The sequence below is a fragment of the Triturus cristatus genome, chromosome 5_1, assembly GCF_964204655.1.
Source record: "Triturus cristatus chromosome 5_1, aTriCri1.1, whole genome shotgun sequence".
NCBI classification, from domain to species: domain Eukaryota; kingdom Metazoa; phylum Chordata; class Amphibia; order Caudata; family Salamandridae; genus Triturus; species Triturus cristatus.
Window position 1 is genome coordinate 440,620,138 of NC_140587.1, and position 17,263 is coordinate 440,637,400.

The 17,263-nt window shown below is 48.5% G+C and overlaps 1 protein-coding gene across 1 annotated transcript in view; it reads left to right on the forward strand.

Moving 5' to 3' along the window:
- The window catches only part of CFAP418 (cilia and flagella associated protein 418), a 173,386-nt gene that overhangs the window by 141,204 nt on the left and 14,919 nt on the right, over positions 1-17,263 (forward strand). The window contains exon 4 of the mRNA XM_085605224.1: positions 2,591-2,656. Coding sequence (XP_085461350.1) covers positions 2,591-2,656 — 66 coding nt within the window. The remainder of the gene's footprint in view (positions 1-2,590; positions 2,657-17,263) is intronic.

Below are 17,263 nucleotides of genomic sequence, written 5' to 3' on the forward strand. Positions count from 1 at the left end.
CACAAGCACATGACCCAACACCTACGAGACCTCCACTGGCTATCCGTCGAGAAGAGGGTCACCTTCAAACTCCTCATCCACACCTACAAATCCCTCAACAACATCGGAACAAAATACCTCAACGAGAGAGTCTCCTTCCACGTACCCAAGAGGAACCTCCGCTCCGCTGACCTCGCCCTGGCAGAGGTCATCCGCAGAAACAGAGCAGGCAGGAGAGCCTTCTCCTACATCACAGCCAAGACCTGGAACGAGCTCCCTGTGAACATCAGATGCTCCCAGACCATGCACATGTTCAGGAGGAACCGCAAGACCTGACCCTTCGACTGATCCATGAATTCGACAGGCTGAGCATAATTTGGTTACAGTTATCCCGGTTAGCTGAGCCCACTCTACAATGGCTTTGTTCTTCGCAAAGAGAGAGCCTCTGGACATGTTTATCTGCATCAACACATTTGTAGGTGAGGTACACAAGGATCCCGGTACCACTATCCTGTTGAATAAGAAACATTATGCACCCCCAACAACCATGGATTTGGCAAATTCTTCAAATACCTCATGTTCTCTTCGAGTATATGTCACCCATTACTTGGGTTCAACTTAATTTTACTTCATCTCCCCTGTGCACCCTTGCAAACTTACTTCAGCTCAACTTCATTAAATTCTTAAATCAGTCATAAAGTCATACACTGCGCATAGTTACCTGTTGACATATTTAGAATTGTATTTATATCAAGTTTACCTTCTGAATCATACATGTACTGGTAATACTTGCATAACTAAAAATAACAGGATCAGAAAAAGCATCAAAAGCATCACAAAGACGTATACATATAAAAGTGTCCGTTGTATACATCAATTATTTACACATAAACATAGAAAAGTGTCCAACATCTCGGTCCTTATATCAAATCTTCAATTCCCTTTTTCTCAAAAAGTCAATAGTTTGGAGCAATAGCTTTCAAACATGCCCCATCTAAATGTTAGGTGATCAAAGCTATTTCTCTGAGTTGGCTTTCTACCATTATGGGACTGGTCTCCCTCAACCCACTTGTATTCTCTGAAGCGTTTCGACCTTCTGGATGGGGCTGCTTTTTTGGCGAAGGTCTTCCTCAAGGCAAAGAATTTTGATGTAGGACACTACAGTAGGAACAGGAAAACCAGTCAGTGTCAAAACAATGGTTCTTCAGAAGTATGTGTAAAGGATTGAGGAAAGTCCATACATACATTGGTTGTCTTCTTCTTTTTTTTTAAAATTCATAAATATGTTGCTGAATAGAGACATGGGGTCCAGTGCAATTGTACCTATTAGATAAAAGGGCCGAATGGTAAGTTTTCAAACTTCCAACAAGAAAATACTGATTATAACTTTTTGGTTTACCTTCATATGGTAGTTATATTGTTATGCTGCTGTCTTAGGGACTCCCTCACAGCTGTAACATGGGGCCTGAGAAACGAGCATAGATAGTGATCGGCGTATTATCCTCTGAGAGGGGCATCAGGAACGGTTGTCAATGCTGTCCTTGCCTTTTTGGCTTTAGGCCTCCTTTGTTCCTCCTTGCTGGATTACTCCTCTCCCTCGGCTTGAAACAATTCTTCACACGCTGTTTGAAGTATTCAATCCTCCTTCATGCTAGAAATGTGCACCCCTCCCTCATCGAATGCAGCGGATCTCCATCTCATGGGCCTGGCTCTTCTTTAGTATGTTTCCAGATTTGGGATTGCTCTGGATCATGTGACTTCAGTAATCATAGGATTTGTAGTTAGTCAAGTCCTTGTGTATGGGGAAAGAGTACTTGGTTAACATGCTACGCTGCTCAATTTGCGAAATTGCTGCACAGCAGGTCCCTCTTATTCCTGGACTGAATATATCCTGATGATAACACTTTTTGATTACTCCAATAAACATATTCCTAACGTTCAGATAATTGTAGATAATTCTGTTTGGATTTTTGCAGAATTGTGCTCCAATCAATGAATATTCTAATCGTAGTGGCTTTGAAAATCTCCATCGCGTGTTGGGCGAAGTCTTGCACCTTGGAGTACAGCTGTGTTTGAATGATCCTTTTATCCCTTCATTCATTCCATCACAGTTAAGGCAATGGGTTAACCTCCTATTCTTTTGCAGCAAGTACACTTTGGATATCAGTCCAAGAGCAGATGCTCCAGTTTGGCAGGCCATCGTGAGAAATAATTATTCTTGAATATTTTGTTACTGCTTCACTTTCTTCTCCCATACATTGTGCCTTTATGTCTTGGAAATGTTTTCATTAGTCTAGATGTGCGGGCATAGTATGCAGGAGGCATTCCAATGAATTCAACATGGTGAGTCTACCATTCTTAGCCCTCCAATCCACTTTCCCCACTCTGTAGGCCATGTTAACATCATAGGAGTAATCACGAAAAGGGAAATTAACCCGAGACAAAAGCACAGAGGTTTGTGAGGGAATGACCAAGGCACTTGCCCATGCTTGCGCTTGGGAGAACATCCCCTCAGTGTAATGGATAGGGCTGTATGAAAGTAGTTGAAAGTAGCCACAGTGTGGCCTTCTGGGACTGCCTCTGTTAAATCTGTCTTGTTGAATCATTTCAGATGTTGCCCCGTATACCTTGGCGGAAGCTCTGTACCTTTTGGTCTTGGAACAAATATTTCACAGAGGTATGAAATCTGAAGTATAAATAATATTGTTCATTTTATGGCATGCACCTTTCTACTAGAACAAATGCCTACGTTGTAACTCTTTACCCTTGTTTTACCCAGGACAAGGATAACTGCTAATTTGCATAAAACAATTACAGAAGGTGAAACTGAAGTTGTGAACACTGCACTCTTTTTGCATTGCTTTTGCATCTGGGGGACACACAAAAGATATTAAACGTGTGGAAAAAAAACCTGGGCGAGTCTTTTTTCACAGTGTTGCAACTTTTATAATACGAAATGGGGCAAATTTTGATGAAGTTTGTATTGCGCAAAGATTTTTCTTTCACAGCAAACATTGAAAACTAGTATTTTATACGAATTGCACTGTTTATAATTCGTTTTAATTGTGTAAGAGATTTTAACAAGGATGTCATAGCCCTTGAACAATGTAGGTAATTTAGTTTGTCTAATGTTTTTTTTAATTGTAGTGTGAAAGCCTTGGTCAAGCCTTAGTGCCCAATGAACCATAACCATAAAGCCTCTCTGCTTTCCTTGTACTTATCCCCAAGGTACATATGTGCATACCTGCTTTACATATTACCTGCTGTACATATTTTTTTCTAATGAAGTCTTGCAGACAAACCAATCCGATAGTTCACTGAGATAGGTATCTACCCTGAGAATTCCAGGCTTGAATCCCAACTGGGCCAAATTAGCCTTTTATTCTTTTGGCATTGGCAAGGTGAGTGTCGTTGAGTTGATTAACCACAATTATTCCCATCTATAAGGAGAAGTCAGTTTATGACTTGTATTTGCTGATGAGGCAGGTAAGTAAGCCAAGCATTAGCTGCTGCGATATGTGTGTGTTGGGCCGGAAACATCCCCTGCAAGACGACGGACATGCATGCCTTACCTAAGTGCCCCAGCTGCATGGAAATCTGGATCCTTTGGTTATGTACAAACACGGGTCACACATGTGCGTCATGACCTAGGCCTGGCTTCTGGTAATGCAGTCTTGTTAGACTGGGAAGGGCCCACTAAACACTACCCTCGTAATGGTAAAGAGCTACTGTCCTTACTGGGAGTTAAGACACATGGGCATAGTGGTGGCAGCATACCCTTTTTCTGTTCAGTATAAATCAGTAGCGTGTTTAGTAGGCCTTTTAACCTGTGTCACTGGAGTGGTGCCTACTGTCCCAATTAAAGTTCCATGGCTGTGTACTTAATTCACCCACGGCCTGGCTGGATTGTGTGTAGTGACGAACAACACATGGTACGTGTTTGCCTGTCAGTGGTACATGACATGGAGCTCTGTGGGTTCCATTTTGGAAACAGAGGGTCTGGAAAGGCTAGTGGAGGTGAGAACGGCAAACCCCAGACAGGAAATGTGAGGTGGGAACACGCACACACTGAAGGAAGGAGAGCAGGGCATCCTGTGTCAATATGAAAAGTCTCTGATTCCTGGAAGTTACCGGTAAGAGAGGCTTGGGCTCATTGTCAGGGAGAAGGTGAACCTGGTAAGGTTGGCACTGTGGACCATGGAATCTTGATATGGCCTTTGAACCTATATGATACATATTTCAGTAAAAGCTAACAGCCAGGTGTGACACCCCCTCCCCTCCCCCCACCCCAGGTACTCCTTTGGTCTGTGCTGTGGGTCATGCAAAACTGGAGCCACTCCTGCTGTGGCAGACTGTCCCTTTAAGGGCAGTGCAGAGGAGAGAGCTGTTCAAAGGACCGGACACCCATGACCTGAAGTTTAAAGGATCACACACTAAATCACATTTGTGTCTGGATCTCGCCTGTAAAGGTGGAAACATGAGTCCCTCACTTTGCTCAATAGCTTTTACAGAGGCGAAGACCACCAAGACTTCTACCTACTGGAATCAGGATTAGGGACTAAGCTCTGCAAGTCTCCCTGCTGGGTGAGGTACCATCACTGAGGATCAAGACCACTTGCCCGGAGCCTGGAGCACCAACCTTCTGCCTGCCTGCCAAGATCAGTGGACCTGGGGAGAAGGAGAGTGTATGACAGGGGTGAGGCCCAGCAGAATCCTGCAGAGTGGATCCTGGTATGCAAAGTGTGATGCCCAGCCTGGTCGGCACCGTTGCTGTAGCACAAGTCTGCGACCCTTGTATGGCAGTTGGGGGCCACAGTGAATTAAGGGCTGTTGCCATTTTGAGACACCATTCCAGTGACCCCACTGTGACCACAAGCAGGACTGTTTGTCCCGGCTGCTGTGAGGAACACCTATTGATTGCGAGGAACCATGGGGGAGGACGTATGACACCAAAGCAAGCCACCAAGAGACTGAAGGATGCCCGACACATCATCAGGAAACAACAGCGAGAGTTAATGGACTCTCCGCATTAGGGGACCGAAGCACGGTGAGAGGCACACCAGTCCTCCTGCACTTGCCAGCTGCCATCATGTCTGGTAAGTCTGTTTGACCAGTATGCCTGTTTGGGACTAGTACAAACTTAGCATTAAAGATGACACTTAATGCAAATGTAGTTTTTGTCTCATGGAGACTAGCGTGGGCCTCTTCTGGGAGTCTCTTCCAGACCCACGCTACCACTGAGTCAAGTGGCGAAAAGGGGTAGTACTTGGCCCAGTTACTCAGGTTTTATAGTAGTTGGGGCGCCGGGAGATCCGTAGCAAAGGGTCTCAACACCCATGGTTGGGCCCAGTAACTCCTGCTTGCCCTATAATCCTCTGAAATGGTTTTGACAATGTGGAACTTAGGAAATATCACAGGTATTATAAGTATGTTTCGTAGGAGTATTCCATTAATTTTACCAGCCATCTGCATTACCTTCGTGAGGCTAGAACCACACGCCATATAATGATAATCCTCACCTTCGGTGGTCAAGCATAGATCCCCTCTTGAGGGGACTCAGCTTTGTGTTGCCTTCTGCTGTAATAGGAGACATATAGCTAGAAACATTTGCAGATTCACAAACAAGCAAACTTTCTCCAAGACGTTCTGTGATCAGTCACTGGACAATAAGTCTGTGGGTAAATGTGCCTTGTAGCACAAATCTTAATCCTTGATGAGGATTCATCACCAAATATTCTACAAAGTCTACGAAAGCCACGGACATTTTACAGATCGGGTGGCAGAGATGTTGAATACCTATTCTAGTCAGATTGATGCTATGATACCCACTTACTATATTTTAGGAAAAGAAAAACTTTACCAATGTTGCCAGCGTTCCATTATACCAATGTCTCGTTATTTGCCATTCTGTGCAATTCATTAATACCCATGACATGCTATTAATATGTTGGTTATATGGATGCTAATATCATTACAGGCTACAGTTTCCCAGCAATAGCATAAATATTATGTCAACAGGTTGGCAATGCTCTTCCAGCATCAAAATTAGTATAGGTTTAGACCAAGGAATCAATGGGCCCGCAACGCGGAACCCAGGGTGGGGGAAGGGGGAGGACTCCACTGTTGAACCAATCACCATTGGCCTCATGTGTATAACAGTTCGTTTGGACAGTTCCCCATATGAGAGATCCCATTTTGAGACGGTTACTGCCGTTCTACTGTATGTAATAAAAGCCCCTCATTCCGTTTTTCAAGTTCCATTTTTGTTGAGATCTATTGACTCCTAGAATGCAGATAACACCCGTTCCCAGCTATGATCGTGTTCCCGCTTGCCTAATCCTTTTCAGTTTTCTCCACGGGGAGTTTCCAGCTCCATCTCGGCCCAGTGTATGACTAGCCCAACCCATTTCTGTCTACTCGGGCCCCTGGGGGACCTCCAGGCTGTTGTAATGTTCTCTTTGCTATAACTAGGGCCATAATGAAGAATCTATTGCCCATTTTCCTATTTTTGGGGTGCGGTTATAGACCAGCAAACAACTCTTCGGGTTAAGCAGGACTAATCGGCCTGTTTGTACCAAACTCTATACAACTTTGTTCCATCAAGGCATAACCAGCTGGCAGTACCACATCACATGATAAGACCCGGCCTCTACTGAACGTCATCTGGTGCATTGACTATTCACAAGTTGGTATATCACTCCCAGGCTCCGAGAGGTTCGGTAAGCTCTATTTAGAACAACAACAAAGACTTATAAAGCGCGACCGCTGCGCCAAAGAGTCTCCCAGCGTTAGGAGGTGGAATTGCAGTCGTTTGAAGCTAGCATTTTTGCAAACCAGAGTTGGGTGTTCCAGTGTGTTTTCCCAATCCTTGTCACAGAGACCCTGTCCCAGATCCTCTGCTCACCTGATTCTTAGTTTATTACGTTCGCCATTGAAATCAGAATGCAAAGCCCAATATAAATGGGTAATAGGTTTCCTTCCTTTGGTCAATGTCAGTATTGCAAGTGGCAACTGGTTGCGAACTACCTCTGCTGAGTCTCACAGTCCACTAACGTTGCTTTTCCTCTCAATCAAGAGAGCACTTCTAAATTCTATTGATCCATATTCAAGATACCTGGCACATGCCAAATTATGTGGGAACAGGGTCTGAATGCAGGATATTGGTGTCTGTAGCCAACACAGTTTAAATAAATTCATACTGTCTGAGCAGCAAAGATCTTGGATCCAGCTGTTCTGGGTAACAGTGGGTGAGCCTATTTGGAAGGGAGCTCTTCATGTGAATTTAAATTCTGAACCTTGTAAATTGCCGAGATCAACTGTCCAGAGAAAGTGACTATTGTTTACTCTGATTTTTAGATTCTGTATATCCAGAAGATGAGTCTTCAGCTAAAAATGCTTGTGTTTTTTGAGAAACACCTGCACTTAAAGACAAAGTAAAGATCAATAAAATAGGCACTATAGAAGAAAGTGGTTAAACTAAAAGCAATAATATATACGTGCCAATTCCATACAACATTGGCCATGGCACATTCTTTGTTGATATTTAAGGTTGTGACAACAACCAAATAGGATGTTTTTGTTCACAACAGCTGTGAAAGCTAATGCAAGGGGTTATTTTAGGGGCCAATAACAATGCTGCAACATCAAAATGAATGGATACAGGGATCCCAAATCCGCTTTAAGGAAGGAACTTATTTCACATTGCTCCAGTCCTTCCTTGGAAGCCTGAAACATGCCAAATATGCATTCTGTTACACAATCTATTAGGAAGGAGCTGAAGACACATATCTAAAGAAAAAAACATGATGAAACAATTTCAATCCACTCTGGCTTTTTAAAAGTCAGCTTTCATTCCATTCACATGTTTGCTGTATCTGATAGAGCGTTCTACCTGCAGATACCTTACCTTAGAATTATCCCCAGGTGTCAGACTGGATCGGAATTTTTTTTATGAGCAGTACCCCTGAAAGCCGGTAGGTGGTGTTGATCGCCTCCACGTGGCGTTGTTTGCGCCTAAAGTGAGGAACGCCATCCCTATATAGGTGCTACCCCAGCATGCTGACCTCAGTTATTTTCTTTCCACACCAGTCAGCTACCCCTAGTGACTTTTTTAATGACTTTTTAAAAAAAAATGTTATACTCTTGTCAAAGATTTTTGAGATTTTTTCTTTTGGTGTCGCAGGGATGGCCACAAGGAAGGCTAGTTTCAAGCCCTGTGTTGCAGATCACCGGCAAATGTTGGTGACTGTTCCACAACTTGTCTGCGTTTGGTGCCTTAAGCACAACCAGGACGCCAATACCTGTGTCAGTTGTCTCACCATGCACCCCAAGGCCTTGAGGAAGCGGTTCCTCAAGCTCCCTGCTGCTCAACATGCGATGCTGCGATGGTCTCGATCCCAGTTGACCGTAAGTACCTGGGATCGGTCGCAGTGCCACTCCAAGCGCTCATCGTCGCTATCAGCGTCTTCTGGGCGTTCGTGTTCCACAAACAGAAGAAGAGCAAGTAGTCGAAGAGGTCTTCGACTCCAACCCTCAGGTGGGGGAGGCGAGGTGAAGCACATCCCCGGGCTCTCGCCATCTTGAAGATGGGGAGCCCTGCCCAATCAGGATTAGGCTACTGCCTCCTCACACAGGAGAGTGACCGGATAGGGGGCGTACCCACCCAGGGACGGGACCCATTGGTCCCTGCCCTTTACCTACCTGTAACGCCCCTAAATTTAGTATTTAGGGGCACCCTGAACTTTCCTTCCTCGGATCCAGATTCTGAAACAAGAAAGAAGAACAAGGAACAAGAAGACCTGCCGTGCAGCTGCTAACAAGAGGAAGACACCAATTGATTTGGCCCCAGCCCTACCGACCTGTCGATCCTCGAACCTGCTCCTGCTAAACCCCGGCATCCCAGTGGTCAGCAACTTCAAAAACCCCGGAGGACCTGACTGCCTTGTGACTCTAACTACCTGGGACTCCCACGAGCAGTGGTACTGCTCAAAGCAAATAACTGACCCCTGGCATCAGCCAGGAACCGCGAACCCTGCACACTCTGCACCCGCCAAGCCTGGCCAGTGCTGGAGTGAACAAAGACCGCGAGGACATCCCCCCCTGGCGACTGTGATCCCGAATCCAGCACCTAAGGACCCACCTCGACGCTCCTGACGATGCCTGCTGTCTCAGAACCAGGGACCCCTCCAACCGCGACCAGCAGTGGGTAAGATTTCCCGACACCAAAAGGCACCCCGGCGCCCTGCGGCCCCCTGTGCCCAACTCCTGGGTGCCTACCTATCCTCCAACTACCCAACTTACCTCTTGAAGTGGTGGTCGCACCTGAAGAATCTCCGTCCACAAGCTTGCAGCCTTTGTTCGTTCTTGAGCTTCTCCATTGAAATCCATTGAACGCCCGACGGCTCAAAAGCACCCTGCACCCAGCCGCCCGAGTGCCCCTGGCAGTGCAACTTCTACTCTAATCTACTTCCCCATTTGCCCTGAGCAAGTGACCAGGAGCCCTGCTCCCACAGCCGCGTGGCCTGCTAGCCAGCAGCCACCAACCAAAGGCCCCCTGCCTCCCATAGGATAACATTGGGCCTAACTCACTGCACCCGGCTGCCCCTGTGCCGCTGCGGGTGTAACTGTACCTACCTGACCCTGGGAGACCCCCGAGTCTATGCCCAGAACCTTAACTCTGCCAGTCGAGTACTTACCCAAAAGCCGATAACTCACTTTTCTTCCATAGGGTAACATTAACTGGTTTCACTTGGAAATTCTTCTAAGTGTTGACTTTTGAAACTTTAAAATATTCATCTAAAATCAGCCGAATTACTCACCTGTTATCAGGAGAGATCCCAGTGCTGGATCTTGGTGCCCAGCACTGACCCTGAAAAGTAATTACAACCGTACTTACCTTCAACTTGATTTTCCTCCATAGGATGACATTGCCTGGTTTTCACCAGAAATTCTTCGAAGTGTCGATTTTGCAAACTTACCAATATTCGTTAAAAATCGCCTGTATAAAAAAAACATATTCTTTCAACTGTTTACAGGAGATGCCCCAGTGCTGAATCCAGGATCCAACACTGAGTTAGAAAAAGTAACAATAACCCCAATTACCTGCTAAGTGAATTTCCTCCCATAGGATAACATTGGTGACTCTATGTGAAAACGTTTTTAAGTGTCAACTTTTAAAATACATTAATATTCCTTAAAAATCATAACTGTAACCAAAACGCTTTTACTCAACTGTTTACAGGAGATGTCCCAGGACTGAATCTAGGATCCAGTCCTGTGGTAAGAAAAGTAATCCAAAAAGTAATCAATTTCATTTAACTAGAAATTCCCATTGAGCTCAATGTTATAATGTGTTTGAAATTGTGTTGCCTATTGCAACAACTGTAACTATTGCATTCAAAAGCCTATTGCCTATCGAAAAGTATTTATCTAAAGCACCTCATTCTGAGAAAGTATATTTTGATACCTATTGTTGGTTCTAAAATAAAACAACCATATATTTTTATATACAAACCATTGGCCTAGAGTTCAGTTCTGGAGTGTGTGCAACAAATGCTTTACACTGTCCTCTGATAGTGCCTTACTGCTCGACCGAGCTACCACTTTAGAGAGTAAGGTTATATCTAACTTTAGCCTCGGCCAAACCTCTGGGGACTGTGGACTCTGTGCACACTGTACCTATTTGGGAACAGTATATACAGAGCCACTTTCTTACACAGACCACCCACGTCGGAGCCTGTGCCCAAGTCCTTTGGGCTAGCATTTAGGGATGACTGGGAGGGGCCACTGACCCTGGATGAATACCTGCCCCTAGATGTAACAGAGGACTCTTGGTGTGACGATCTGGCTGATGCCAGTGGGCTGGATAACTCCCCAGATACTGGCTTGGTTTCTCCTCCTACCGTGGCTACAGAGGAAGGAGCCTCATTCGCTATGGTGGTGAGGAGGGCGGCTGAGGACCCAGACCTTCAGCTACCCACTGTGGCTGTAAAGATGAGTGTCTCAACGGAGGAACTTCAGCTCGGAGTCATCACATCTGAACAGCTTCTCCCATTTAATGAAGCCCTCACGGAGGTACTACTAAGGCCTTGTCCAAGCCCTGCAGAGGAGCTCCCATGAATAGGTTGATTGCCTGCCGCCATTGCCCCGCCCAAGGGGACCCCAGTTCCTCACAACACACCCTCCCCGGAGAGCTTGATGGTCCAAGCCTCCACTTCCAAAGTAAATCCTAGCGCATTCACTACTACTCGCCCGGACAGGGAATCCAAGAGGCCGGTTACATTGGGAAAGATTTTCTCTTCCGCAAGCCTGGCACTGCGGTCTGTGAACTCGCTTGCCTTTTGGGCCAATATTCCCACTCGCTCTGGGACTCTATTGCGCAGGTGCTGCCTTTGGTCTTGGAGGAGGCCCGAGCCATACTCCCTCAAGCTATTGATGACAGGAGAGACTCAGCTAAGTTCGCTATGTGCTGGATACGACCGACTCACTAGTAAAAGCGGTTTTATTACGGCACCACGCCTGGCTGAGGATGACTTGCTTTTCTGCAGCTGTCCAGGCCTTGCTCAAGGACATGCCCTTTGATGGCTCCCGTCTCTTCAGAGACAAGGTGGACTGTGTGCTGGAGCAGAGCTGCAGCCAGGTCCTTGGGACTTTCTATTGCCTCTAGCCTACCACTGTCTACCTTCTGCTCCTTTTGTTGCCATGGAAGGGCTTTCCAGACACGTCTCCAGCTTCCCATCCTCCACGGTCAGCAGACTTCTCAGTCTTTATGTGGCTGAGGATGTGGCACCCACAAGCCTCGTGGATCAGGTAGCCAAAGGTCGGTCCAGTCCACCTCTCCCTCTCCCAGCCTCCCACCCCCAGCAGTCATAGCCTCCAAGTTCTTTTAGTTTGCCCTCTGCCCATCATAGGCACCCAGTGTGGGACAGGATATGCCATCACCTGCACCACTGGAGGTCAATAACATCTGACAGCTGGGTTCTGCAGATTGTCCAAAGGGGCTAATCCCTTCCCTTTATGACTACCCCTCCACCCATGCCACCTACATACGATCGACTAATGGAGGACCTCATCTTATTGCTCCACCAGAAAGTGCAGTCTCTCTTCGCCAAGGCAGCCATAGAGAGGGTGTTGACACCCAAATGAGGTTGTGGTTGTTAGTCCCACTATTTTCTGGTGCCGCAAAAGGACAGAGGCCTTAATCCTATTCAAGACTTGAGCCCTCTCAATTTCTTCCTGAAAAAAGAGAAATTCAAATGCTCACCCTCGCTCCAGTCCTGTCTGCCCGGGTCCCGGGAAACTGGATGGTAGCATTGGAATTTCACGATCTATACTTCCACATTCCCATCCTGCATGCCCACAGATGTTACCTGAAGTTCACTGTGGGCCACAAGCACTTTCTATTTGTCGTGCTCACTTTTGGCCTTACCAGCACCCCTCAGATGTTCACCAAGGCGATGGCGGTCGTTGCAGCTCATCTGCAGAGATCAGGGGTGCCAGTCTTCCCCTGTCTGGACGACTGACTATTGAAGACAGGCTCCCCCCAGCCATTCCTCTCCCACCTTCAGACCACGGCAGACCTCCTGCACTTGCTAGGGTTCACCATCAATACACTGAAGTTGCACCTGATCTATTCTCAGACGTTCCCTTTCATCAGAGCTGTTCTGAATACAGTGCATTTTCAAGATTATCCTCCTGAACAGCGAGTGCCGGACATTCAAGGTATGATACTGATGTTTCAGCCTCTATCCTGGATTTGGGTTAGACTCACTCTGAGACTGCTGGGCCTCATGACTTCCGTCATCCTGCTTGTGACGCAGGCCCACTGGCATATGTGGACTCTGCAGTGGGACCTGAAGTTCCAGTGGGCACAGAATCAGGGAAATCTCTCCCACATGGTTCAGATCTGCACTGGTGGCTGACAACCGCGATTGGGTCAGCAGCTGACCCCTCGCCCTTCCCCAACCAGATCCGACAGTAGTGACAGACACGTCAATCCTGGGCTGGGGAAACCATCTGGGAGAGGTGGAGATCAGAGGACTCTGGTCTCCGGTGAAATCCGGACTCCACATCAACCTGTTTGAGCTCTGTTCAATCTTGTTGGCATTGAAAGCCTTTCTACCTTCCATCAAGGGAATGCTAGTGCAGGTGTTCACTGACACCACCACCACCATGGGGTACTGCAACAAACCAGGCAGGATGGGGTTGTGAACCCTCTGTCAAGAGACACTACGTCTCTGGACATGGCTGGAACATTGGGGCATTTCCTTGGTGGTTCAACACCTGACTGGTGCCCTGAGCGCCAGAGTGGACAAGCTCATCTGAAGCAGATCACAGTGGTCTCTTTCTGCAGTGGAGAGAGCCTTGGTTAGATCTGTTTGCCACTGCAGACAAGGCGCAGTGTCATCAGTTCTGCACGCCTGAGTTTCCAAGGCAGTTCTTGCTCTGAGATGCTTTTCGTCTCAAGTGGAGCTGTACACCTTTCCGCCAATACCACTCCTGCCTAGAGTTCTCAAGAAGATCAGGAACGACTGGGCCCAAGTCCTCCTTGTCGCTCTGGACTGGGCTTGAAAGGTCTGTCCATTGGTTCTCAGATCAGGCTGCCCCTTCGGGAGGATCTCCTGTTGCAGTAGCAGGGGAGGGTTCTCCACCCGAACTGGTCAACGCTCCGCCTTCATGCATGGAGAATGAGCAGCAACAGTTGACAGCTTTTGAACTTCCACCTGAAGTCTGTAATGTTATTTTGGCAGCTCGACATCTCTCCACCAAGGCGGTATATGCCTCCCATTGGAGCAAGTTTGTGGCATGGTGTACAGACAAACGGGATGACCCTTTATCTGCACCCCTTTCCTATGTTTATCCCTACCCTGGCCAAACAGGGCTCTGCATTTTTTTTTTTTTTTTTTTTTTTTTTTTTTTAAAAACCTTTATTTTCAAAAGTCTGGACACAGCTATTCAGCCGACAACCCGGAGGTTCGGCAGCTTCGGTAAAGAGGAACAGAGATGCGTCCACAGTACAGTGAAGGAGGAGTGCAAAGATTCCATTTTTTAAATAAACACAAAACACACAACAACCCCCAGCAAGGCAAGAACACTGAATGCCCATGGTGATAGCCCCCCAGGGGAGGCAGGACCCCAATCATCTACCATTTACAGTACCGTGAAAAGAGGAAGAAGGGGGACAGCAGAGGCCAAAGAAGTCCATTAACCATACTGAGCTGGAAAGAAGGTTAGGAGGAAAGCTGTTCCTCGGGGGGGATCCAGATCAGGGGCGAGACAAATTCCCCCCCTGTATTGGTTCCACCGCCCCCAGATGGCGTGCCACTTCCGAGGGCGGCCTCTAGCGCAATATACCGTCTTCTCCCTTAGCATACTCCAGTCCATATTTTCTTTCCACGCGGTCAATGTGGGGGGGCCCACGGATCCCCACAATCGCGCTATATCTCTCTTAGCGACCATGTTACCCAGAGTCACCCATTGGGTCTGCGCCGCATTGTGATCAGTGGGCCCCCAGACATTCAGGAGACAACACCGCGCTTCCGGCTGCATAGCAATGCCCGTCACCTCCCCCATCACTGCATGGACTCTCCGCCAGAATTCCGTGATGACACCACATTCCCAAATGATATGCAGGAAAGTCCCCACCATACCACATCCCCTCCTGCATAGGCCGTCCTCCGAGAATCCCATGTGAACCAGCCTTGGCCCCGTCACGTACACTCGATGCAGTATTTTAAGCTGCACCAGCCTCAGACGCGACGGGATCGCAACCTCCTTAGGAGAGGAAACAGCAGACTGCCAATCCTCGTCATCCAACTCGAGGCCATCCCTAGACCACTGGTCCCTCAACCCCAGAAGCATATCCGCCCGGACGTTGATCAGTTTCTTATAGATGAGCGAGATCGTGCTCTCGGGCATATGACCATCAAGGACCCGGTCCTCCAAAGGAGAGGACTCAGGCACCTTCTCACCCTCTATGAGGACTGATCGGAGGGCGTGACGCACCTGAATATAGCGGAAAAACTCAGATGGCCCCAGCTCATACTCCTTCTGCAACTCTTCAAAGGACTTCACCCTCCCCTTAATCAGGACATCTCCGACCCTGGAGATGCCGATCAAGTCCCATTTGTCAAAGCCTTTTGTGTGCCAAAGCCTACCCAATCTCTCAGATTCAAACAGCGGGGTAGCGAGGGTGAGCCTATCCTTCCAGCCCAGCGAGTCAGTTGCCATCTTCCACACACGCACCGCCACACCAGTGGGCCCCGTGAGGGACGAGTCCAGGGACCGCGAATACAACGCCCTGTAATAGTTACCACCCCGCAGCAGCCACCTGTCCATGGCATACCCAGGGCTGAGGGCCGGGCCATAAAACCCATGATTAATCGCACTCAGCTGGGTGGCCCAATAGTACCGTCGGATGTCTGGAAGCGCAATACCCCCGTCGTACCATGGGAGCGTCAACTTTGCAATAGCTATTCGCGGCCGCCCGTCCCACAGCAACGCTCGTTGGAGGCCTTCGACCTCCCGAAAGTAGTTGGCCGGTACCCAATCCAAAGTATTCTGCAGTGCGTAGAGGAACCGGGGAAGAGACATCATTTTGAACAGGGCCGCACGCCCAACGAGGGAGAGCGGCAGCCTCCGCCAGCCCTCCACATCCCGCCTCAGGCGCGCTAGGGGGGGGAGCAGGTTCCTCTCATATCGCACGTCAGAATCTATGGAGATAAAGATCCCCAGATACACGAAGCCCTGCTGAGCAACCTGGATCGAACAAGTTCGAGGGATCGGTGGAACCTCGCCACTAAGAACATATAAATACGATTTACTCCAGTTGATAACGAGACCCGAGTTCCTACCGAAAGATGTGAGTACGTCACAGACCACTATAAGTGATTTCTTGGGTGAGGCAAGATACAACAGGATGTCATCAGCATAGAGCGATATACGGTCCTCGTGCTCAGGCGACCATCTAAGTCCCCGTATATCCGGGTGCCAGCGTATCCACGCAGCCAGCGGCTCAAGGGCAAGGGCGAACAACAATGGCGACAGGGGACAACCTTGCCGAGTACCCCTCCCAAGCTGAAACGGAGTCGACACCCGGCCATTTACCACCACACTCGCAAGAGGACCCTCATACAGCAACCTCACCCAGCTCACAAAACCGTGGCCAAAGCCGAACTTGGTCAACACGGCCCACAAATATGCCCATTCCACCGTGTCAAAGGCCATCGTGGCATCGAGAGACGCCACAATAGCTGGTTCACGCAGCGTGCCCGCCCTGGCGATTACACCATGAAGGCGCCGAAGATTTAACGCTGTGTTACGGTGCGGGATGAATCCGGATTGATCCGGATGGACCAAGTCCCCGAGTACCCTAATCAACCGGGCCGCCAGGATTTTAGCCAGAATTTTCGGCTCTGCGTTAAGGAGTGAGATAGGCCTATATGAGGCGCACTTATCTCGGGGTTTGCCCTCTTTGTGTATAACCACAATCGTCTCCAGTCGCTGATCCAACGGGAGGGCCCCACTCCCCCGCGCCTCCACGAACATGGCGCGCAGGTGAGGGGCAACCCTATCCGGAAATAGCTTGTACAGGTCGACCGGCAAGCCGTTCGGACCCGAGGCCTTGCCCGAGTTCAACGCGCGGATAGCCCCCGCCACCTCATCGACCGTTATGTCACCATCTAGATCGTCCCTATCTATATCAGAGAGACAGGGCAATGCAATATCACGCAGGAGGTCACGCGAGTCCTCGGGCGGCCTGTCCGACACTGAAGCATAAACCATACGGAAATAGTCCGAGAAACACTGCACAATCCTCTCAGGTTCCACAATCACCTCTCCCCCCTCTCCCGTCAACTCCGGCACTACTCTATTGACCCGTTCTTTTTTGTCCAGCCAAGCCAGGAGTTTCCCTACCGAGGGTCTTAGCGGCATTCGTCACCAGGTCCTTGTACTCGGATTGCTTCAAGCACAGCTCATGCAGTGAGGCCTCTGTAACCTCCTCCTCCAGCGCTCCCTCCAAAGCCGCGATCTCCTCCTCAACCTGCAAAACCTCGCCATCTCTCCGCCGCTTGGCAGCCACTACAAGGGAGAGGGCTTCCCCTCGCAGCACGGTCTTAAATGCTTCCCACAGCGACACTGCCGAGTCCACGGATCCCTGATTGTCCTTGAAAAAATTATCTACTGTCTTTACCAGCGCGCTGCGCATCTTGGGGTCTCGGAAATACCAAGGGTTGATAGGGGCCACCCTTCCCCCTCCCTCTCGACCCAGATCCAGCCTGACCCA